General features: G+C 43.0%; 1 protein-coding gene and 1 long non-coding RNA gene across 2 annotated transcripts; one reads left to right on the top strand and one right to left on the bottom strand.

Annotated features, from left to right (window-relative positions):
- On the top strand, positions 1–24,163 carry LOC125351977. The gene is made up of 3 exons (XR_007211070.1): positions 1–129; positions 15,732–15,740; positions 24,152–24,163. It is a non-coding gene; the product is annotated as an uncharacterized LOC125351977 (long non-coding RNA).
- Positions 837–15,847, bottom strand: Tnfsf10 (TNF superfamily member 10). The gene is made up of 5 exons (XM_048347114.1): positions 15,549–15,847; positions 10,167–10,301; positions 8,006–8,048; positions 3,804–3,908; positions 837–1,311 (listed from the first exon to the last, which is right to left on the bottom strand). Exons 1-5 carry the CDS (start codon positions 15,690–15,692, stop codon positions 872–874), a joined length of 867 nt encoding a protein of 288 aa, XP_048203071.1. The 5' UTR covers positions 15,693–15,847; the 3' UTR covers positions 837–871.
- Positions 24,164–25,345: the final 1,182 nt, after the last annotated feature.

Here is a 25,345-nt window from a genome sequence, read left to right as displayed (position 1 = left end):
CAGAAATTCTCATTCTGTGATCTAAATCAAGGACCCTATGTGAAGAGTCCCTACGTTCAGAGAGGAGCTTCACAAATGTTTACTTGGATGCGGTGACAATATCTTCAGTGGCATTTGCTGATTTCCATTGTTTAAAAAAGTACCCAAGTGATCAATTTGCATGACAGGAATTATTCACAATAGTTCAAATTTTCAGACATTTATTTTTTATCTTGACTCAGTTGATTATCTGTCCAAAATGAGGTAGAATATCAGCGTGCTGATAGCAGGGAAAGGAAGGAACTGAGGAGCGTGTCCATCCTTACAAGACATGACCTATTTCCAGTCAGGCCCCTCGTGAAGTTCCACCATCTCCAAAGAGAATGTAACACGAGCTCTCATGGTGCTCCGGCTCTCAAAAGCTCACGCCCATCTCAAAGACAACCATCTCCACACGTGAACTTCTTTCTTGGTTAGGGCTCCTCTATTCCCATTGTCTTTCCTTTTTGAGAGTTGTTGTACCATTCCCATGGCCTATGATCCTAACAGATGAATGATCATTTTGAAGGCGTTGGTTGTTTTTATTTTTGTTTTGTTGCTGGTTCTGAGGTACCTTTGCTCCCTCAATCTCATGGAACTTGAGGCCTAGGTGGTGTTCCTTAGCTGTTTTGCTCAAGGATAGTATTTGACCACTTGAGCCACACCACCATTTCTGACTTTTTGCTGGTTAATAAGGAGAGAAACATCTCACAGTCTTTTCTGTCTGGAATGGCTTTGAACTGCAATTCTCAGATCTTAACCTCCTGAGCTAGGATTAGAGCCACTAGGACTTGGCTTGGTTTTATTGTTCATTTCGGTGTTGTTGTTTTAATGCTTTACTTGTGCAGGTCATTTATCCAACTAAAAAGACTCCAAAATAACTGGCTTCTTGCTCCAAGTCAATCAAACTTTCATTGGTTACAGAGACAAAAATCCTGTCATCTTCCTTAAGTTCAAATATTCCCCCTTGATAGATGGAATAGAGTCCGTATTCCGAATCTTTGGCCCAGCAACTATTTCTAGCACTCTTCATCAGCAAGATGGGTTCTGGGTAGTTTGTGTACTTGTAAACATATTGAACCATCTGTTTGACTTGTTTCCTGGAACCTGTTACAGAAGTGTCTTCAGGCTCTTGAAATCGGAAGTATGTTTGGGAATAGATGTAATAAAGGCCTGCTTTGTGGATGACCAGCTCTCCGTTCCTCAGGTGTAAATTGCTGAGGAAGGAATGGCCCTTCCTTGATGACTCCCAGGAATGGATCTTCTGACCCAAGACCATGTCATTCTTGAAGCCTGCATGCAGATTAGAGAAGATGTTAACAGGGAGAATTTGGAACAATGCAAAAAGATGGGGAGTCCCTGGCAAACTGAGGGCAGTCTATATTTTTGATGAGTTTGCCAAGGATTTCCATCTAATACCAAACTCTTGCTCCTGCGATCTCATGTGGATGATGGACTCTACTTGTGCAGAAATGGAGGGGGCCCTGTGTCAGCATGACCTACAGGAGGGCCCTAGAGAACCACACCTCACCTGCAATTGACTTCACACCTGCCCTACTCAGCCCTGAATGCCAGCATGGGCCCCGCCCAACCAGACAGCAGCTTTTACTCCTGGACAAAGCTCCTATCCTAAACATCGGGCTTCTTTCCTTCCTGTGCTGGCAATTACAAATGCAAAGCCCAGAAAGAAATCCAAACAGTAGCATCTTGTTTTCTTAAGGTTAAACCTCAGATCTTCTTGCTATTTCTTGATGACTTCTTGAGTTTTTCCTTGGCCTCGCTCAACTTTTCAGTCAAAGGTGCCATCCAGCCAGAAAGGACAGGAAGTGGCGCTGTGGCTCAAGTGGTAGAGCGCTACCCTTAAGCAAAAGAGCCCAGGGAGAGTGCTCAGGTGCTGAGTTCAAGCCCCATGACCTACCAAAAAGAAAAAGCAAAAAGAAGTTAAATATGTAAGCTGGGTGCCTGTGGCTCACACCAGTAATCATAGCTACTCAGGAGGTTGAAACCTGAGTATTCCAGTTTGAAGCCTGCCTACTCAGAAAAAGCTAGAGGTGGAGCTGCGGCTCAAATGGTAGAGTGCCAGCCTTGAATACAAAGAGGCACAGGAACAGTGCCCAGGCCCTGAGTTCAAGCCTCAGGACCAGCACAAAAGGAAAAGAGAAAAGGATAAAGGAGCCCAGAGTTAAAGATCCTTGGGTCCTTCATAATATAATTCCCAAAATATCTGAATGGAAAAGAGCACTATAGAAAATATGATTTGTTTTTAAGCTTAGCTTTCCTCTCCATGATTGGTGCAAAACTAAGCTTTTCAAGAGCTTCAAACTATTATCAAATTTGTTGATCAGTAGCAAATAGTAGTATTGCTATTGTTACCTTACTTGTGGGAAGATGGGAAGGAACGTGCTAATGGTTTCTAAAATGTGAGAAAGGTAAGCTTCAAGAAAATGAACTCACATTAAAGAACCTTTGTTTGCATTTATAACTGGTATCTGAAATTTCTTCAACTTGGGGCAAAGACCTTCATCACAATAAAAGTAGCTGGGTGCCTGTGGCTCACATTTATAACACTAGCTATTCAGGAGGCTGAGATCTGAGGATCACAGTTTGAAGCCAGCTTGGGTAATAAAGTCAACGGGACCCTTATTTCTAGTTAACCACCAAACCAAACCACAACAACATAAAACCAAACAGAATTAGAAGTGTGGCTCAAGAGGTAGAGCTCCAATCTTGAGCAAGTGAGGCCCTGAATTCAGATCCTAGTACAGGGAGAAAAATAAATAAATAAAGCTATTTATTGAATACTTAGACAATTTGGTTGTATTGGTCATCTTCAATTTTATGAATTAAAGATTGTTTCTGAATGTGAAGAATCTGAAGTTGGCTTCCTTAAATCCACAGAGTGAAATGATGGTAAGTTCCACTTAAGTATTTACAACACCAGACTATGGGGTATATCACAGTGCTGTATTCACATCTGGCTCTCTAGACAATAATTTGACTTAACATAATTGTTGGAAACTGACATTTTTGTGAGATATTTCTGTAAGTGAAATGTTTTGTAAGTCAAACATTTCCTGTGGTTCAACTTTATATAACTTCCACTAGGTGCTCTCAGCGTGTCACACTGAAAGAATAAATGTGGAAAGTGATGGAAGGCCAGGGAGAGAGACAGATAGGTAGACAGACAGACAGGTAGACCAATAGAAACAGACAGGTAGACCAATAGAAACAGACAGACAAAGACAGAAAGAGAGACAAAGAAGGAAAAAGAAAGTAAAGAGGGAGTGAGAAGATAGAGTAGGAAACACAGAGAAGAAAGGGACAGAGACCGAGGGAGAGAGGAAGGAAGGAAGGAAGGAAGGAAGGAAGGAAGGAAGGAAGGAAGGAAGGAAGGAAGGAAGGAAGGAAGGAAGGAAGGAAGGAAAGAAGGAAGGAAGGAAGGAAGGAAAGAAGGAAGAGTGAGCTCAAATGGAGCTGAGCCTGGGAACTTCAAAGACAAAATTCTATCCCTTTGAAGCTCCTTATAGCATTACATTTCCTGTGGTACTTCTGTGTAACTTTTGCATCTGCAAGCAATCAATCAGAGCCAATCATTTTGTAGATAGCTCTATAAATATTTATAGGTAGCTCTATCGGTATTTCAGATACAAATTTAAAAAAGTATTTGGAATAATTCTTCCATTGGCTTTTTTTTTTTGTCAGACTTGGTTTCCCTAGGGCTGGGGACCCAGCCCAGGGCTTTGTGCTCTACCCCCCAGCCTGTGGGAGATGATTGCGTAGCTTACGTGGAGCTGAGGGCGCACTGCTTCTCCGGAGAGTCCCTGTGATGTGTGCCGCCACTCTTTGCGGTCCTTGGTCTCTTGGTAGGGAGGAAAAACTTTGTTGCTTTTCTAAAAGAGAAACCACAGAAATCATAGCACTTGTCAAACTCATTTTTGGATATGGTACCGTCCCCAGGTATTGTAAATCAGGCCTTATCAGCACCTTCCAGAGTTGATTCTATGAGTGCCACAAAACAACCCATATTTAATACAATCATCAATCTATTTAATTTATGTATAATTTGAAAAGTACTTTAGGTAGAAAGAATGGAAGTAAAATAGATTATAAATGATCAGCATCATAGAGGTAAGGTCCAAATAGAGCAGAACAAAAAAAAAAAGATTCTGAATGCTTTCAAAGAAAAGAAAAAGGAAAGGAAAGAAGGGAGAAAGGAAAAAATAAACCACAGACTTACAATAATCCTGTTAAGTGATTCAAAGCGTGTAAATAACCAAGTATTGGCAACTGTCTACTTTACATATATTTACAGCAGGGCACCAATGACTCATGCCTACAATCTTAACTACTCAGGAGGCTGAGATCCGAGTACTGAAGTTCAAAGCCACCCCAGGCAGGAAAGTCCATAGACTCTTATCTCCAACTAACTACTAGAAAAGCTGTTGACAGGTGCCAAAGCTGATTCCATACTTAACTATTATGGGTACTTCTGTGAGCAACACACTGGTGTAGTATCTTTCTTGTGTGCTGATTTAGATTCTATTGGATCTGGGTCCTAGGGTGGTTTAGACCAATTATATGGAAGTTCTATTTTGAGTTTTTTTTAGGATCCTCCATATTAATTTCCATAGTGACTGCACTAATATAAAGTCCCACTCACCGTGCCAACATTTTTTGTTGTTGCTATTGCTGTTTTCTCGATTTTTTTTGTTTTTGTTTTTGTTGATGAATGCCATTCTGACAGCATGAGGTAGAATCTCTGTGTAGTTTTGATTTGCATTTCCTTTATGGCAGAGAATGCTGAACATTTTTTTTCATGCATTTATCAGCCGTTTGTGCTTCTTTTGACAACTACACGTTCAGTTTATTTGCCCAGTTATCCATTTGTTAGGATTTTTTTGGTACCAGTCCAAGGGCTTGAACTCAAGGCCTGGATACTAATCCCTTAGGTTTTTTTACTTAAAGCTAGCACTCTACCATTTGGGCCACAGATCCACTTCTGGCTTTTTGTGGTGATTTGGAGTTAAGAGTTTCACAGACTTCCCTGCCCAGGGTGCCTTTGAACCTCATCAGATCTCAGCCTCCTAAGATTAGTAGCTAAGATTATAGATGTGCCTGGAACAATTACTTTTTTGAGTGTTCTATATATTCTGGATAGTAATCCTCTCTCAGATGAAAAGCTAGAAAATACCAATCTCTAAGCTATTTTGATTTCACTTGTTTTTACACTGTAGTCTTTTCTTTTGCCATGAAGAAGCTTTTAAATTTGGTGCAATTCCATTTGTCAATTATTGCTATCATCCCTGAGCCACTGGATTCCAAAAGTTTGTGGGGTTTTTTTAGTTGTTATTTTTTCATGTTTTACTTAGCATTTTCAAAGTCCTTACACTAAGGTCCCTAACCCTTTTTGAATGGCTTTTGTACAGGGTGAAAGACAGAATCCTAGTTTCAGTCTTCTGCATGGTTCAAGGTCCATTTTTAGAAGAGGTTGCCACCATTTTTGGGGGGGGGGGGTTCCAGAGGTTTGCAGCTCAAGACTGCAGCCCAGGCCACCATTTTTCTTCATGAATTTGCTTGTTATCCTTTTGCAGGGTCCATGTTCATTGTCTTCGCGTCATTCCATTGCTAATATATATGCCTCCCAAAGCAAGAGCATTGTAAATTTACCATTGCAAATTGTTCAGAGGGGTAGGAATGTACATGGTACTAGAAATGTGGCACCGAGAAATGTAGCCAATTCAACAACAGTCTCACAATACTCAGCTTTCCAGGTTGACATGGAATACTCAGCTTTTGACTTTGTTAAACTATTTGTGACTTGCTTACCTTTAACACCACACTTTATTTTTAAATATTCAATACCTGAATCTATTTTGCACTTGAAATAATGGGTGTCCTGGATAAGTCTTGGTAATCAGAGCAGTAATGCTTTTATCACTTACTGGAATGAATACAAAAGAACAATATTCTTCCAACACTAAGAAAAGTGTGTATCTGCTGTAGATTATGGATCTAACAGGCCTTACCAGAAGGAATCACAGTCTAGCGTTCTGACTACAGCTGGACCTTTGAGGAAATGATTGGATTCCTAGACTAGGTCTCATGCTTCATATTTAATGGAGGTCTCCACGTGAGGGAGAGATTGGGAACAAAAACCTGTCTTCCCTGCCATCCTACTGATATGAAAAAATACAAAGAAGTAGCAAGTAAAATTTAGTAACTTAATCTATATAAGCTTCCATTTATCCCCAAATTATGTATTAGAAACCTTTTGGTTGGGCACTGTAGCTCATGCCTCTGATTCTAGATACTCAGGAGACTGAAGTCTGAGGAACGTGACTCAAAGCCAGCCCAGACAGACAAACTGGAAAGACTCTTATTTCCAATAACCAGCAAAACAGCCAAAAGTAGAGAAGTGGCTCAAGTGGTAGAAAGCCAGCCATGAGTGAACATGGGCCCCGAGTTCTAGACCTAGAACTGGCACAGACAAAAAGAAAGAACAGAAAAATAACCTTTTGGCACAGCATTAATTACATCCTATCATCCTTACTTATTGAGACAATCTCTTCATATGCAGTTTGGATAGGCTTTGAACTCATTGTGTAAGCCAGGCTGACCTTGAATTTATGATGATCCTCTTAGCCTCCCAAGTGCTAGGATTACAGGTGTGCACCACTATTACCAGCAAGCTGTACACTGTTAAATGCTTGGTTGTATGCAATGTGAATTTCATCTCAGCAATAAATACACACACATACGTGACAGAGACAGGAGACTGAATCAGAACATACTAGGCTTGAGTCAAAACAGACAAGTTTTCAATCTTGGCGGATCTTCAATCTAGTACATACACAGGTAGAACAATACATAAAAATAAAAGGAGAAATGGACAGGTGTGGAAGAAATAACTGGATATAGAAAAACTTACTGAAGAAGGCTCCTGTAAAGATGTGGTGAGCCTTGAGGGAGTGGGAGGAGCCAGAAAGAGATGGTCAGCAAGATGGTCACCTAGACCAACCAATCCTGACAAATGTAGTGATGGAGAATGAGGCCAAGCGAACACTGCTGCCCACAGACAGGAAGCTGGGCATAAGTGGGGGACATAGGATGAGGTCACGGAGGATAGAGAGATGATTGCGAAAGGGACAACAAAGCAAGAGGTTTCTGAGTAAAGAGGCAGAGGAGTAGGAAAATTGGGGTGAATCTTAATTAGTTTACTTACTGCCATGTTACTGAAAGGATTTATACCAGGCTGGGGATATAGCCTAGTGGCAAGAGTGCCTGCCTCGGATACACGAGGCCCTAGGTTCGATTCCCCAGCACCACATATACAGAAAACGGCCAGAAGCGGCGCTGTGGCTCAAGTGGCAGAGTGCTAGCCTTGAGCGGGAAGAAGCCAGGGACAGTGCTCAGGCCCTGAGTCCAAGGCCCAGGACTGGCCAAAAAAAAAAAAAAAGAAAGGATTTATACTACGTTTATTGTTTTGGTGCCAGTACTGGGGCTTGAACTCAAGGCCTCGCACTCTTGAATAGCCTTTTCCAAGCAAGACTGTCACTCTGCCACTTGAGCCATACCTGTACTTCCAGCTTTTGCTAGTTTATTGGATATAAAAAGTCTCATAGATTTCTCTGCCAGAGCTGCTTTCAAACTGTGATTTTCAGATCTCAGCCTCCTGAGGAGCTAGGATTATAGGAATGAGCCATCAGCACCCAGCATAAACTAGATTCTTTATAACACATAAGAAGTAGAGAATAAGCAGGTGAAGAAATTGAAGTAAAAGAAAAATTCATGTGGTGAGAAATGAGTTCTGGCCCCAACAGCCATAGATTTGATTTGGAAGTTTCAGTACAAAGAAGAAATCAGACTCAGTTAGTGAGTGGCATAGTCCAAATGTCTGGATGGGGGCAGAGAGAAGGAGAACAGAAAGCTATGCACCTTTCTCCGAGGTCAGTGGTAGCAAATTAAGATAACAACAAAAAATTAATACCTTGCATTGTAGGAGCGGTTTCCTCAAAGTTTCTCAAAACCATCTGCAAACAGTATTAATATTTGTTAATACATGTTTTACTTACAACAGCATGCCCACAGCTCTTCTTGCTGAAGTCTAACAGAACATTTCCACAAAGATGGTTGTCTTGAAAGCCTGAAATTGTCCAACATAGAGGGAGGGGGGAAATTGTCCCCATAGGGGGAGGGGGAGATGGAATGAAGACTGAGAGAGCACTCCCTTGATCACTGGATGACTTGGTCCTCTGTCTGGGAAAGTTCTGTCTCTTAATGAAGCCTTTGAAAAGTCACACTCCACACAGAATAGGGGACATCTTTCTCGAGCCTTCCAGTGTTAAGCAGCCTAATGTCCCCCCAGGGCACCATGTGGTGAAAAAGAGAGCAGCCTTGCGCTGTCGCTCACTCTTGTGGGGAATGTGTGCGTGCACGATGCGCATGCACGTTACACACGTGGAGAGGGACGAATACAGTGTAACAGCTTGCGATTATTGCACAGTCCCAACCCTTACGAAGTAAGGCACACTTCCTCAGCCTCATGACACCTGCAGACATCACAGGTGCATCCTGGTAAGCACAGCATAAGCATTCTGCGTCTGTGGAGTACCTCCTCCCACCTTTGTGCATCTAGTAACCCCCACAGTGGACCAACTAATTGGGAAAACAAATATGAAGGCGTAAACTGAGTGCTTGCATTAAGGGAGCAGAATCCAACTTAACTCATTCATAGCTCCTGAATGGATTTTTTTTTTATTCAGCTCTGACATTCCCAACTGCTTAGACCTTCTCCACTCTCCACTTCCTGTCACTGTTGCTAATTTTGCAAGTGCCACAAGGATGCTCTTCTGAATACCCACTGCAAAGCTCAAGTGGTCTGGTTCAACTCTGTCTCAAGGCAGGACTTCAGGCAGTCCTGCAAGCTGCGGGGGGGGGGGGGGGGGAGGGAGTGAAGAAGGAGGAGCTCTCTCTCTCTCTCTCTCTCTCTCTCTCTCATTTGTATTTCTCTTTCATTCCTCTACATTTGAGACAGGGAGAAAAGAAAAAGGACAGGGAGGGAGCTAAGAAGGGAAGGAGGAAGGGAAAAAAGGAGGGGGGAGGGAGGAAAGGTAGAAGGGAAAAGGAGAAAGAGAAGGAGGAGGGAGGAAGAAGGGAAGGAGGGAAATCAAGGGAGGGCGAATGAGAGAATGCAAGCTCTGAGCTGTAGGTGTTAGCTCTGAGGGTCTGCTCAAGCTACTTAACTGACCAGAATTGCAGTTTCTTTCTCTACTTAAAAATGTCTCCGGGCCTGGGTTGTAGCTCCGGGGCAAAGCACTTGCCTATCAAGTGCAATGTCCTGGGTCCCCAATACCATAAAGGAAAAGACAAAAAAAAATACAGTTCAAACTGTCTATTTATGATGTATTACCGCTTTCAACATTCTCTCCCACCCCTCTCCACCCTCACTGTGCTTAGTTTTGTAGAATATATGAGTTCTCGACTGTACTCTCCCCCTCTTCTTCTTGTTATTTGTCCATCTCTTTCACCTCAACCCCTCCCCAGCCTTTTCCAGTGCTCCCTTGCTGGTGTTTTATTTTGCTGCATCTTCATCCAGCCCACTCCTCAGTTTCTCTGTCTTGGGCCATACCTCTGAAGCTTCCGGATTGCCCTGCTTGCCTCTACCTCACTTTGGGGACTTCCAGGTTCTGTGTCAAAACTTCCACCACCTGGCCTTTTCCTCCCCCCTGTAATCCCAGCTGCAGTTGCTTCTGTATAGCTGTGTGCAGTGTGCAGTCCATGCCCCACCCCTACTTCCAGGGTGGTCAGGGAACATGTGGGTTTCTGGGATGCCCAGGCAGATACAAACCTGATTTCATTTCCTGTGGAAATGTAAAGTCTACACTTGATATCATTTTCCTCTGGCCTAATACACTGCTGGTGAGACAACGTACCTTTCTTTTTTTTCTTTTTTTTTTGCCAGTCTCAGGGCTTGAACTCAGGGCCTGAGTACTGTCCCAGAGTTTCTTGTGTTCAAGGCTAGCACTCTACCACTTGAGTCATAGCACCACTTCCAGCTTTTTTGTGTGTATGTGGTACTGAGGAATCGAACCCAGGGCTTTGTGCATGCTAGACAAGCACTCTACCACTAAGCCACATCCCCAAGGTACCTTTCTAACAAGAGTCTCCAGTTGCTTCTTCATCAGCCAACATGGACTGTTCATTGCTTCTTCATTCCTGAAGCCCCAAGAGTCAGCTTCTTCTAAGAAGCAAGCAGTGATACTTTTGGAGTACGTCTTTTGCATCTGCAGAGAAGAGTAAAGCAACATGATGCACACATGCTTCTCCTCCCTCCCTCCCTCCCTCCCTCCCTCCCTCCCTCCCTCCCTCCCTCCCTCCCTCCCTTCCTTCCTTCCTTCCTTCTTCCTTCTTTCCTTTTCTTGTACCAGTTCTGGGGTTTCATCTCAGGGATTTCACTCTCACTTGGCGTTTTTGCTCAGGGCTGGTGCTCTACCACTTGAGCCAAGGCTCCACTTCCAGCTTTGTGCTAGTACAGACTTTCCTGCCCAGGTTGGCTCTGACCTGCAGTCTCAGATGTCAGCCTTCTGAGTAGCTAGGGTAACCGGCGTGAGCTACCAGTACCAACCTTTTCTATTTACAACCCTTTTCTGTTGACACAACTGGAAGTGGAAACAATAGAAACTGAACAGAGATTCAGACTGAGTTCTGCTACCATGGATAAACCCATGCTGTGAATGCGAACAGCCATGCTGCCCTTCCTCTGTTGACTACAAGAAAGCAGGTGAAGCTATGGGAAGGCTGCAGCGGTGGGCCAGGCACGCCGGCGGACAGTGGCCTCTCCTGCCCTGGCTCTCAGCAGCCCCCTGTCCCCTTGCTCTTCTCTTCTGCCTGTGAGCTGCCTGCAGTGAGCCCCGAGGTACCTTTCAGCTCTGCCAAGTGTGAATCCAGCTCACTCTAAGGCTAGAACACCACTAATTCTTGATAAGAAGGCAGAGCCATGCCATTGTGCTCAGCCAGGCAGCCCTTGAACTTCTGCTCAAGGTCGCTCAAGCACAAAAGTACAAACTCCACTCAATGAATTCCTTCCACAAGGCCCAGCTTGGACATTCATTAATGTAAACAGCAGCAATGACAAACCCTAACCTTTCTTCCTTTTCTAAAGGACAAGAGTGGAGCATTGTCCTTGTCTGTGAACTTGAGAATGGGTCCAGAGTTGAGAACTGACTGGCACTGGAGTGAGACAGTACCCTTTCCTCTCCCCAAGAATTTCAGTGGTTGACATCTATTATCTCCCCAATTTACATAAGAACCGTAAAGTCTTCCCAAAGAAGAAGTTCAGTCATATAAGGCTCAGATGTATGGAGAGCACATCTAGCCAACTGGAAGGTGGGGGTGTCAGCAAAGAAGAGAGGGAGGCTTGGGATGAGCTAGAAAACACAGAATAGTTCCAGAAAGACCCAGTCCACACCTCATGAAGAGGTTCTGTCAGACTTCGGTTTCATGAAAGCACAAAAGCAAGCTCACAAACACACACGTCTGATGCGTGATACACAAAGGTGTGCTCAGAAGGGAAGGAGCAGGGCTGGGGATATAGCCTAGTGGCAAGAGTGCCTGCCTCGGATACAGGAGGCCCTAGGTTCGATTCCCCAGCACCACATATACAGAAAACGGCCAGAAGGGGCGCTGTGGCTCAAGTGGCAGAGTGCTAGCCTTGAGCGGGAAGAAGCCAGGGACAGTGCTCAGGCCCTGAGTCCAAGGCCCAGGACTGGCCAAAAAATAAAAAATAAAAATAAATAAAGACTCCTTTAAAAAAAAAAAAAAAAAGGGAAGGAGCAATTTATCACGTTGCTTCCCAGCAATGGGAAGCTGAGACAACTTTGAGAGCACGGAAATCTTAAGCTATGAGCAAGAGCAGGAGCTATGAGCTGAGGTTGGATATGGTGGGGCATGCCTATAATCTCAGCCTTTGGGAGGTGGAAGTGGACCTTAAAAAAAAAAAAAAAGCAGCGATAACTGCTGCTGAGGTCAGGAAACAATGGAATGGCAGGCAGCAGCCAAGGCCTCCCAGCAGCGGTCAGGAGGACAAGTGCCAGCTGCTGGCTCTTGTTAGGACACATTTTTAGGATTTTTCTAGTATTACACTTTCAGAAACTAGGAAATGGACTAATGTCCTTGCTGAGAGGTCGGCTAATTATAACTTGAAATTTAATGAAGCTGGGACATACTGCAGAGGGAGAACTAAATCATAAACAGGTCAATGGAGACTTTAAGACTGCCCAGGTCGCCAGAGAAACAGAATAAAGACTACTTCTCTAAAAGTGAAAATAACTTTTCCCCAGCTATCCTAAACAAAAACACTAAAGCTACAGATTTTAAAGCAGATAAAACAAACAAACAAAAAGGCAAATAGAAAAGTTGAACAGAGCACTGTGCTAGAAGCTCATGCTACCCAGGAAGACTGGAAAATCCCAGTGCAGAGCTAGTCCAGACAGACCAATCCCAGAAGCTTTTAGCTTCAACTAACCAACAAAAAACCAAAACGGGAGGTGAAGCTTCAGTGGTAGGGCCAGCCTTGAGCAAGTAAGGTACTCTCACATACACACACACACACACACACACACACACACACACACACACACACACAGAGAGAGACAGAGAGAGAGAGAGAGAGATCAGGCTATCTTGTGCAAATCAAAGGAGAGATTTGTGGCAAGGCAAGTAGCCTTACTCTGTTTATGCTGCAGTGTTAACAAAGGTTAGGGCATGGCAGTTCCAAATCAGCAAACCCAGAAGGACTCTAATCTCTTTTGTGGACTTTGGATAAAACACGTGATTATATGTAGGTTTGATGTTTTTATGGGAAATAGGTAGGCTCTTCTAAACATACCCTACAAAGGGAGCTTTCCTTACAGATCAGCTAATTACAACCATAATCTTTTCTAATTACTTGCAAATAGAATAAGAATCTATTTCATTCATTTCCAAAGGAAAAATGCCCTTGGAATTAGAATAATCAAATTCACAGGGGGGCCATGGCCGACATTTTCCTAACAGATGATTGACACTCTGTGACTTTTGTGTGGAGATGGGCAGTACTGGGGCTTGAATTCAGGATCTCAAGGACTTGATTAGCTTTTATCCTTAAGACTAGAGCTTTACCACTTGAGCCACACCATCACTTCTGGCTTTTTGGAGGAACTAGCAGCCTCCAGCTGTGATCCTCACATCTCAGCCTCCCAAGCAGCTAGGATTACAGGCATGAGCCACAACACTCAGCCAATGACAAGAACTCTTGTTCCTATTATTCATACCTGCATTTGTAGCTGAACCATCCTTGAGCAAAGTAGAAGTTTGATTTGCTATCTCTTTTCCAGGAACTATCAAATGCTGAATATAGAACTTGGAAATAACTCAAATATTAACTTGATTGCAGACATTAGCTGTGGCATACGCACAGGAGAAGGTACAAGGTCAGCCCTTTGCACTCACACTATTGTCACCCCAGAAAACAGAAGTCAAAGATATGCCTTACCTGACATTTCAAGATTCAGTCTGATCTCAGCTTAACTGCTAGATTGGAAAAGCTCAGCTTGTGGGTGTAAAGTTCTTTCTCCTACTTATTTAAAAATATTTAAGAGAATCTCAACTGGAGGTGTGACTCAAATGAAAGAACTCCCACCCATCAAGTGGAAGCCCTAAGTAAGCCTACTGCTTGGTACATAACCCAGTGATTAAACCAAGAAAATGGGTGTGTGTGTGTGTGTGTGTGTGTGTGTGTGTGTGTGTGTGTGTGTGTGTGTGTGAAATAGAGTATAAAGAAGAATGGAATTCTAGCATTTGCAAGAAAATGGATGGAATTGGAGTTATTGTGTTAAGTGAGATATGCTGAGCTCAGAATGATAAATACTGCATGGTTTTCCTCATATGCAGAATCTGTACTTAAATTAATTGCAGCATAAGGTGACTGGAAATGAGGGTCTGCTAGGAGAGGGGCACCAGCACATGGGGAGAAGGAGAAAGGTAAGCGTGCCGGGAGTGACTATTACAGAATGGCATTGTATAACTACATGAAAATACAAATATATGACACCCACCAAAAACTGTTAAGAAAAATAAAAAAGGAAGGAGGAGGGTTTAAGGAAAATTAGTATCAATGGGTGAAATTGACCCAAGTACATTGTGTACATGTTGTAAATGTCACAAAGAAACCTTCATATAATGACGTTTTAAAATATCTCCAGGCGCCAGACCCAAAGAATCATGGACTCTTTGGTCTCCCTTATTGGGAATAATTAGTACAGGTTTAGGCAATTCATAACAGAGCATCACAAGGCCCAATAGCTAGACCCTTATGAACACATAAGATGATGCTAAGGGAAATGAACTCCATGTTGTGGAAACAATTGTTATATCACAGTTGTAACTACTTTCAACGTCCTATGTTTATCTGTAGCTTCTATTATTGACGATGTTCTTGTATCACCTTCCTGTGGTTGTACCTACACTATCGCTGTAATCTTATCTGAGTATATTGGAAACAGTGTTTATGGGTATTGGAAGTAGGAAATTCAAAGGGAATACCAAATTTGAGAGACACAGGGTAAAAAAAAGAGAAACAACTACAAAAGCAATACTTGCAAAACTGTTTGGTGTAAGTGAACTGAACACCTGGGGGGGGGAGGGAAAGGGGGGGAGGGAGGGGTGTATGAGGGACAAGGTAACAAACAGTATAAGAAATGTATCCAATGCCTAACGTATGAAACTATAACCTCTATGTACATCAGTTTTATAATAAAAACTTAAAAAAATAATAAAAATAAAATATCGGGCTGGGGATATGGCCTAGTGGCAAGAGTGCTTGCCCCATATACATGAGGCCCTGGGTTCAATTCCCCAGCACCACATATATAGAAAATGGCCAGAGATGGCGCTGTGGCTCAAGTGGCAGAGTGCTAGCCTTGAGCAAAAAGAAGCCAGGGACAGTGCTCAGGCCCTGAGTCCAAGCCCCAGGACTGGCAAAAAAATAAAAATAAAATAAAAAATAAAAATAAAATAAAATATCTCCAGGCTCCTGACTCTTACCAATGGCTCATGCCTGTAATCCTAGCTACTCAGGAGGCCAACCAGGGCAGAAGAGTTCTTGAGACTCCATCTCCAAAATAACTAACAAAAAGTAGTACTGCAGATATGGATCAAGTGGTAGAGAACAAGCTGAGCAAGCTTGAGACCTTGGATTCAAACCCCAGTACCAGAAAACAAAACAAACAAAAACACCTGAAACAAACAACAATGGAGCACAGTTCAGACAGTACCCACAAACAGTGCCATTGCTACTACTGCAAATGACAGATCATTTGAAAGACAAAACCTCAGGCTCTCAGCTGCACTTGGCTCTCACAATCCTTTGAGTTGGTCCAAGCCCTGGAGTCTACCCACAGATCCACAGCAAAACTTTCCACAAAAGAGCAGGCTGAGAACAGAGGGAAGAGAGAGATGACCCTGACAGCTGTCAGAGACTGCGCAGTACTGACCTGCTTCAGCTCATTGGAGAAGTATATGTATGTCACAGCCACAGAGACGGCCTGCAGAGCCACTTGTAGCAGTATGGTGAAGGTCACAATCAGCCCAAACAGCTGCCTGAGGTTGGGGTCTGCTGGGGACCGCAGCAATGCCATGATCCTGCAGGGTGAGACCTGCCTGTGTCCGTCTCCCAGCAGCTCAGTGTGCAGGGACGAAGTTCTCTTTAGTGTGGTTTCCTTCTGCTCTGATGAGGAAATGATCAGCAACACACATGCACACACACACACACACACCCTCCAGGAAAATGAAACTGGTCAGTCCAGTCCCACGTCCAATGGCTCCACTCCAGCACTTACATAAGAGATAGAGCAGTTAAACACATCTTGAAGAAATACTCCCATTAAGGAACCCCCGGCCTGAGCCCCTTCCAGCCCACCAGGCATGGTGCTGTCTTCCCTCCCCACATCAGCTTCCAATTTCTGAGGCGCAGGAATTGAATTTTATGGCTTCCTTGGATCCTCCATCTGCTCTTATGACATTTTCTAAAACGATTTAGGGAGCTTGTTTACTATGTGACAAAAAGACACTATTCACTGTTGACCTCATTCATTCTGATAGGACCTGAGGGAAATTTAAACAATGCACACACTTACGATTTCAGTGGTATGTTCAGAATTGTTTTTTCAATCCTGGCTGACTTTGGAATTCTCTGGAAAAGCCTTTAAAAACTTCAGTGCCTGGGTTCTCCATATCACCTATATAATCAAGCACTCTGAGAGTAGCACACAGACACTGGTATTTAGTCAGAAGGTCATTATTAGAAATCAACTGGGATGTCCATTGCCAATGATAAAACTATATAATGAAACATTATGCAGCCATTAAAAAAAAGAAGAAGAAGAATCTGAGTTCAGAAGGTCACACCAGTAATCCTAACTACTCAGAAGGCTGAGATCTGAAAATCATGGAGCAAAGCCAGTCCAGGCAGGAAAGTCTATGAGACTCCTATCTCTAATTAACAACCCAAAAGTTGGAAGTGGAATTGTGGCTCAAATGGTAGAGCATAGGCTTGAGCCAAACTACTAATTAAGACCTTGAGGCCTTGAGGCCAAGCCCTAGTCCAACACAAGCAAATAGGAAGAAAAGAAGAGAAAAAGAAAACAGTTTTGAGCTGAGATAATAGTGACTCAGGCTGTAATTCTGCTATTCAGGAGGCTGAGTCTGCAGGATGGAGGGTTAAGCCAGTTTAGACAGAAAAGTCCATGAGATTCCGAATAGCCAGCAAAAAAGTAAGGCATGGATGCATGGCTCAAATGATAGAGCAACAGCTGAGCAAGCAAGCTGAGCTAGTGAGAGTACCAGCATAAAAGAATACACTTGTGCTTAGATTGAAAATTTTTTACTTTGTTTTATGTGAGGGAAGACATTCACTTCTGCTATAATCATTTTAGCTAAAACGTTCATCAGTTTCATTGCTCTACCTCCAAATTCTAGTTTGCAAATTACTGCTCCAGCCTTCGCTAAAGTCACTTGACTTAACCATTTAAAACCAACTCTCTTTCCTTTCTTGTTTTGGCTAGTTTATAGAGTATTTTTATTCCTATTTTGGGTGTGTTAAGTGAATCTACTATGCTCAGGTTCTCTGAGAATTAGAAGCATTTTCATTTTTTCTAGACGTAGCCTGTTTATTCTTATGAGTATTTCATCTGAGGAAGCATGGAGGGTGGGTATGGTCACACATGCCTAAAATCTTAGCTACTGGACAGGAGAAGATAGGTTCAGTTTGAGGCTGTCTCAGAAAAAAAGTTAGCGAGATCACAGCTTAAAAATATGCTGTGAGATACGGATCATTGTGATTCTCGTTGAACAGGAAAGAGAGCTGGGAAGAGCAAGCCAGGTGGTGTTTTCCTAGCATACTCAAAGCTATCAGTTCAATCCCCAGTACAACTTCTAGGGGGAAGAAAAGAAAAGGGGAGAAAAGAAAGCAAAAGGAAAGAAAGAGTAGAATAAGAGAACCTGAATGTATGTTTACTCTGTTCAAATCTGTATCTCTCTCTCTCTCTCTCTTTTTTTTTTTTTTTTGCAGTGTTGTATTAAGGATGGAACCAGGGCCTACCATTTAAGCTAGGTTTCTGTTTCCAGTTTTATTTTATTATCCTTCCTCCCTTCCTTGCTTCCTTTGAATTTGAGATCTTCCTATCTCTGCCTCCAGATTATCTTGGATTACAGGTAGGTGTTACTACACCTGGCTCCTTTTCAATTCTTAGCCCAGCAACTGTCAAATGCAACACATATGAAGAGCACCAGGAAGTTTGTTCAAAAATATTGCTGCCTGAGCCCAATCCCACAGAAATCCAGTCTGCCTCCATCCTCTCCCTATGCCTGCACAAAGAGAGCCTGAGCTAAAGTTTGTGTCAAAGTGGTAGCTGGGAAAGGGAGAGATTGTGTGAGTTAGCTTTCAGTGATTATGCCTCACCATTCGATAAAAATCAGCTTAACTGACGAGCAAGGAATTTTAGAGATCTCAATCAACAGTCACAGGACAAAAAGATTTGCTTATCTCACAATGGCTGCAGGTAGAGGGATGAGAGGGACTGGGGAAAAGGTATATCCCCAGAGACCTACTTCCTCTAACTAGGCCTCACTTCCTGGTAGCCAATTCAGGTCAACGCTCATCAACGGGCTCTTCATCCACTCATGAACTAATGCCTTTAGTGTCAGAAAGTGAGGGGCTTCCCTCACAGATCCTTGAGATCCACTGGTGAGAAAGAAACATTTATGAGGCTCTTGCAATAAGGAGCATTTCAAATGGTGAAGTTTTAGCCAGGATTTTTTTTTCCTTCAATATGGCAGGAGAATGAGAAATGAAAAGGAAAGAAGAAGAAGAAGAAGAAGAAGAAGGAGAAGGAGAAGGAGAAGGAGAAGGAGAAGGAGAAGGAGAAGGAGAAGGAGAAGGAGAAGAAGAAAGAAATATTTTCTGTTCTCCACATAGGAAATGAGAGTTAAATGTTGGTTCCCCACACACTCAGAATGGAAGCTCCTGTATATAATGCTATAATACTTTTGGAGCCAGAAAGACATACCTTAATGCTTCCTCATTGGTTTTGAGTGGATGTAGGCACCAGCGGCTCATGCCTGTAGTCCCAGCCACTCAGAAGACCGAGAACCTGGGCAGAAAAGTCCATGCAACTCTTACATGCAATTAACCAGCACAAAGCCAGTGTCAAAGCAGCAGGCTCGAGTGAAAAGGTCAAGTGAGAGCATGGAATCTTGCATGTAACCCCAGTACTGGCATTAAAACAAACACCAAAAACCAATTATTCCAACCTCATCCATAGCTTATAATTGTGTTGGTAGGAATGTGGGGAGTAGGGTACAAGGTGATGTTTATTTTATTATTGTTCCCAATTCTGCATCCCTCTCTGTTCATGTCCATTGCCCAGTGGTTTTGCAATTCATCTCCAAGTACATTTGTTCTGCTAATAGGTTCACATAGGAAGGCTTGGATTAAATTGTGGGCTTTGTGAGTAACAATGGCTCACAACTTCAATCCTAGCCATGTGAGATGCTGAGATTTGAGGATTGCAGCTCAAAGTCAGCCTGACAGGAAAGTCCATGCAATTCTTAATTCCAATTAACCACCAAGGAGCCAGAAGTAGAGTTGTGGCTCAAGTGGTAGTGCTAGTCTTAAGGGAAAAAGCTAAGAGACCGTGCCTAGGCCCTGAGATCAAGATCCAATACTGACCCAAAAATAAAATAAAATTGTGTCCTTGGTCTTTCCATGATAACATGAGCCCTGGGTAGTGTCAAAAGGATGAGAAGAGCAGAGCTGAACGCAGCTTACCTTTTGGAGCCCAGGCTCTTTGAACCCAATCCCAGTCAGCTGATCCCCAAACAAGCCACAGATAGCAAGAATAAACACATTTTTTAAATTCACTGAGTTGTTGCCTTCCCAGAATTATTGTGGCAATAATAATTTATCCACCCCAGTACTGGTAATCATTTAGCATACTTAGAGCTACAATTCACAGGCAAGTTAATATAAGACACTCTCAATAAAACTTCAATTGGTGTATCATCACCAAGCAACCGGGGACAATTCAGATGAATGGAAACAGAAAAGGCAATTCATATAGAGGATATCGAGTAGTTCAAATCTTGGTGGGAGCTGGGCACTGGTGGTTCATATACAGAATGCTGAGATTTGAGGATTCTGGTTCAAAGCCAGCCCTGCAGGAAAGTCTGTGAGATTATCTCAAGTTAACCACCAGAAAACCAGGGGTGAATCTCTGGCTTTAAGCAGTAGAAGCTCAAAGCTAGAGCACAAAAGCTCAGAAACATTGCCCAAGCACTGAGTTCAAACCCCATGACTGACACCCCCTTCCCCCCCCCAAAAAAAAACTCTTGATGGGGATTGTAGTCTCTGGAAACTTAGATTTGGGGCTGTTAAACAGAGAACAGCACAAGGAGCAGGGCTTTTCCTGGGGCTGAACAACATGATGCATCCACATATCTTTGAAGCAGAGCCTTTGTTGCTCTCCTGGGGCTAGGCGTCTGAAATTCAAAGACTGACACCTCCAGGCCTTTGAAGCTGGGTGGAAAACTCTCATCACCCAGCCAAGTGTGTGGATGGCTTGTGAGGACACAGTGCTATTACTTAGACCCAACCTTCTTACTTCAGCTGGATGTGGGCTTTCTTGTTCACAGGTGAAAATCAGAAAAACATCTTCTCCCATCCATCTCACAGCTTCCCCATTCCTTTCTCTCAAGTATAAGAAAATTAGCATCCTAAAACATGAAGGCTTTCAGTACAAGAATTACGTTAAAGTTTTCCATAGACACTTACGTAGTCTGCTGTTATTTTATTAAATACTTTGAAACATGAACTTATAAAGAGAAAATACTTACTTTGGCCAACAGTTGTGGAGATTTTAAAACAGGATTTTTAGACCTCAGACCCCAAATCCAGGAGTCTCAACTTAGGTGCAGCCACTGCTGCCCATACACCAAATAAAAGACATAGTATAGGGCAAAAAAGGAGAGTTTTTTAGATGGCAGCCATAGGAATACATTTCAGTACATATTCAGCTGCCTAGTGTGGTACAGACATTGGCCTCAGGGTCCAAAGAGAAAATGGGGGTGGGGGTGCGGGGGAGCAAAGAATGAGAGGGATATGCATAGTTAGAAGAGTTGCAAGTCATTGGCGTGGCTTGGTTAACTATTGGCTCAGTCTTTGTCCATGGAGGCCTGGCCTGTAGTTCTTGCTTTTGGTTATTCTCTTCAAGATGATAAGAAGAAAGTAATTCACAATAAGGAGCAGTTTGACTTTTGTCACAGATGTGTGTCAGTGGAAGGCTATCCTGTCTTTCCTGGAGCCCCAAGGCTTGTAAAGTGACTATAGGAGAGAATAATTCAGATCAAAGGACATGGGGTAAGGGGGCTCATGCCCAGCTTTATTTTTTTAAATTTATTTATTAATTAAGCAAATTTTTTTGACAATGTGTTGTGCAAAAGGGGTACAGTTACATAGTAGGGCAGTGTGTACATTTCTTGTGATATCTTACACCCTGTTTTTCTTTCCCTTCCCTAGGTCAGGTAGACGTATATACAATACACAGTGTACCAAAAACATATACAGTAGCCATGTGGCCTACGCCAAAAGAAATTCACCTAGGACTTTAAATGTAACATCAACAATATAGTTTGCTTACCCTTGTCTTATATGAACATACATACATAGCTTTTGCACTATTGTGATACACTGAGAGGTCTATTTTTGACCTTTATATGTTAAGTAATTGTTTGGTTTTAGTTACATAATGTAGGGTCGCTGACCCAAACCTGTGGGAAATACCATTTGACAAGAAGTTTTTGGTTTCGCAGACCTGGCTTTACTGTCTCCCCCTCCCCCCACCTTAACAGTCATATATCAAGGAGATCATGCCCCTTAGTTTTCTGTGTTCTAGGCTTGTCTTGCTCAACATTATTTGTTCAAGTCTGACCATTTCCCTGCAAATACCAATATTTCAACATTTCTAATCGCTATGTAGTATTCCATTGTGTATAGGTACCATATTTTTTGGATCCATTCATCTGTGGAGGGGCATCTGGGTTGTTTCCATATTTTGGCTATTGTGAATTGTGCAGTGATAAACATAGAAGTGCAGATGTCTTTTTGATATCTTGGGACCTATTTTTCAGGATAGATGCCTAGGAGTGGTATGGCTGGGTCATAGGGTAGGTCTATGTTGAGCTTTTTGAGGAACCTCCATACTGTTCTCCAAAGTGGTTATACTAATTTGCACTCCCACCAACAATGGAGAAGGGTTCCTCTTTCCCCGCACCCCCTCTAGCATTTGTTGTTGCCTGAGTTTAGAGTATAGGCCATTCTAACTGGAGTGAGGTGGTATCTCAGGGTTGTTTTTATTTGCATTTCCTTTACTGCCAGAGATGTTGAACATTTCCTCATATGTTTCTTTGCCATTTTTATCTCTTCTCTTGTGAAGTCTCTCTTTAGCTCCTTTGCCCCTTTCCTAATTGATTTACTGCATGCCCAGCTTTTAGTTTATTCTTAGACTCAATGAAAGCATCTGTGTGCGTGTGTGTATGTGTTTGTGTGTGCATGTGTGCGTGTAGGCCTGTCTTAGGGCTTGAACTCAGGGCCTGGGCACTGTGCTTGAGCATTTTTGCTCAAGGATAACACTATACCAGTTGAGCCACAACTCCACTTCTGGCTTTTTTTGTAATTAATTGAAGATAAGAGTCTCACAAACTTTCCTGCCCATACTGGCTTCAAACTGTGATCCTCAGATTTCAGCCCACTTGAGTAGCTAGGATTAAAGATGTGAGCGATGGAGCCTGGCAACAAAAATATCTTTTAAGTTGCCTCTTACAGTTTCTATGTGTGAATGTCCATTCCTTTGGTTTGGGGCCTTCACTGAGGAGATATACATATTCATACTCATATATGTGTGTGTGCCTGTTCCATATACATACATCATGTTCCATATACATATGCATACATACGTATGTTTATGGAACACATATGTATGTATATATGTTCCATACACACATATATACATATATACATACACACACATACCCACAAATATTGGGAGATGTATGTGATAGAAAGAAGTCCTAGCCAGGGTATGAAAACAAGAGAGGAAGACACAAGGGTCCCACAACCCCCTTAAGGACACATCCTCAGCGAGCAGAATTGTCCCAACATTAAGACTTCCAAAGGTGCCAGGGGCTGAGGATCCAGGCCTTTAACCCAGGGAACTTTTGAGAACATTCTAGATGCGAGCTATAGAAAAATAGAACCAGTGGAACATGTGTGTAAGGATGGGTAGTGTATGCAGACCCACATGCTGCACAGGGAGTGAGGAGGGGAGGAAAGGACTGAGACACTACTCACTACAGACTGAGACACTCATGAGATGGTAGGAGCCAACAAATCTGAAGTGTGTAAGGTAGGAAGTCTGCAAGTTAGCCACGTGCTCATGGCTCATGCCTGATCCTAGCTACCCTGAGATCTAAGGATCAAAGTTTGAAGCTAGCCCGGGCAAGAAAGTTTGTGAGACTCGTATCGCCAATCCACTACAAAAATAAAGCTGAAAATGGAGCTGTGACTCGAGTGGTAGAGGGTTAAAAATAAAAATAAACAAAAAACATCAGGGAGAGAACTCAGGCCCTGAATTCAAGCCCCAGGACTGACAAAAATTAAAAAAGACATAGGCACCACTGTGATGACCCTGGCAGTCCCTGCTCTCCAGTCTCTCCTCAGCCTGCTTCATGGCGGCCATTTCTGAATTTTGAATTTTGGCTTAGATTTTGCATGAATTGAGTAATAATGTGTGCTGTTTATGACTAGTTTGTTTGGACTTGTGTGTGTGTGTGTGTGTGTGTGTGTGTGTGAGCGAGAGAGAGAAAGAGAGAGATCATTTGTGTCTCACCTTAGTATGAGTTCAGTCTGATAATATTAAAATAACAGCATAGATCCACAAAGCCAGGTGGGTAAATTTTGGATTTTTTTTTTGTACTCATCTGTGTACTAACAAAAACAAGATGCAGGATGTTTTCATTGCTCAAGCACCTTTTCTGTTGATATCCTCCAGGGTGTTTTAGAACCCAGGCCCAAAGCCCAGGAGCCTGGCCATTTGCCCCATATGCCAAACAAGAAGCCATGGCGAAGGGCATGGAAGGAGATGTCTCACATGGCAGCCATGAAGAGAATCAGGTCGTCCTCAGCCATCTTCAGAGGCGCAGACATCAGTGGAAAGGTATGTATGTAGTTAAAATGGCCCCAGGTTCCAGGTACTGTCTTTGTCCCAGGAGGAATTTCTGAGAAGTTGTTCTTATTTTATTACTGGAATGGGATAGGAACAAGGTGGTTGATTTCCTGAGTTTTGGGCTGTTTGCTTTAAGATACTAAGAAGACATTGCTAGGTTGAGGGACCATGTGCTATCCACACAAGATTGCTTCTCTGTGAACCTGGTCTTTCTTGGAGCCCATAGTGATTGCAAAGTTGACTGTAGCAGAGAATAGATCAGGTCAAATGGCACAGATTCAAAGTTGAATGATTTTTACTTCATTCACATGATGATACAGGTCATCACTTTCTGTTTTTCTTACAGTGGTTTTGACATTTATTCCTGTGTTGCCCAATTGTGTAGTTTGTTTCCTTTTGTGAGTAGCATCTGTAGGTTGTTTATCCTACAGATGTTTACAGTTGCTTATCTCTTACAGATGGCCAAGATGTTTGATTTCATTTGGGATAATTGTGAAAAGTCTACTTGGGATTATCAACAAATGAGGCAATGAAATATATTTATGAAAACAATACTGAAACCTTTCCAAGTCTCCGGGGAAATATGGCGAGCTGGGTGATATGCGTCCAGGTGCACACGGACACTGGGCCCAGCTGTGGGACTTTCGCAGGCATCTGGGCGGGGCATAGTTGGTGGGGAATGACTATGAGTACTCAGTTGGGTAGGCTGTGCCAGTGCTTCAGGCCAGCAGGTCTGAAGGGGTGTCCCAGACACTGAACCCACAGGTTTGTTTCCCCTCTGTGCTCCTGAAGCCCAGGGTGGATGTCAGCTAACATTCTTTGGTCCCAGTTTCAGGAAGTCATCAAGCCATAGCTCTTAGGGGGTGGGGACCGCATAATCCAGGCTCCTCCGCTGTCTTTGCTCTGAGCTGGCCCATATGGGGAGTCAACATGGGAAAGGAAGAAGATCCCACTCTTTCATGTGTCCTTCCTAGGTTTTCCACACCACCTTGACCATATCCGTTCACTGCCATCCCCTGGCTTCCTTCCTGTGTTTCACATGCTTTTTCTTCTTGGTTGTGGTCCCTTCCTGTGGTAAGAACAAGAACTTATTTTTCTTTCTTCCTCTCCTCTTGGTTCTGAGCTGGTGTTTCTTGGTAAATAAGCAGTGGGTGTGGGTCAAAGGAGGTAGAGGAGAGAGGGAGAGGACTCACAGGGAACAAGTCCATGCAGAGGCTCTGGGAAGGAAGGGCAGGGGTGCGTAGCGGGACCTTCCTGCAAGAAATGTTTTCTTTGGCCCCAGAGAGCAGGCTGAGAATGTAAGGGTACTGCTGGGAGCGAAAGGGTCCCCCTGATATTCCACGAAGCCTGAACAAGCCATCTGGGTTGACTGATTTCAAAGTTCTTTAGAATCACTCTTAGGAAAACTGTAACCCAGCATAACTCTGGCTCCTTCACCTTTTCAACTACTCAGACAATGTTAATTTAACAGTTCTGTCAGCTACTCTTTTTTTTTTTTTTTTTTTGCCAGTCCT

The sequence above is a fragment of the Perognathus longimembris genome, chromosome 5 (assembly GCF_023159225.1).
Source record: "Perognathus longimembris pacificus isolate PPM17 chromosome 5, ASM2315922v1, whole genome shotgun sequence".
Taxonomy (NCBI): domain Eukaryota; kingdom Metazoa; phylum Chordata; class Mammalia; order Rodentia; family Heteromyidae; genus Perognathus; species Perognathus longimembris.
The sequence above is the reverse complement of the archived record's forward strand: the minus strand, read 5'-3'. Positions and strand labels throughout refer to the sequence as shown.

Excerpts from the sequence above, each read along its gene's own strand:
- Tnfsf10 (XM_048347114.1), bottom strand. The coding sequence starts at position 15,692 with ATGGCATTGCTGCGGTCCCCAGCAGACCCCAACCTCAGGCAGCTGTTT. Across the intron at positions 10,302-15,548 it reads TCTCCAATGAGCTGAAGCAG|ATGCAAAAGACGTACTCCAA; the intron begins GTCAGTACTGCG and ends TCTTCTCTGCAG. Across the intron at positions 8,049-10,166 it reads TGGAGACTCTTGTTAGAAAG|ATGGTTTTGAGAAACTTTGA; the intron begins GTACCTTGGGGA and ends TACTGTTTGCAG.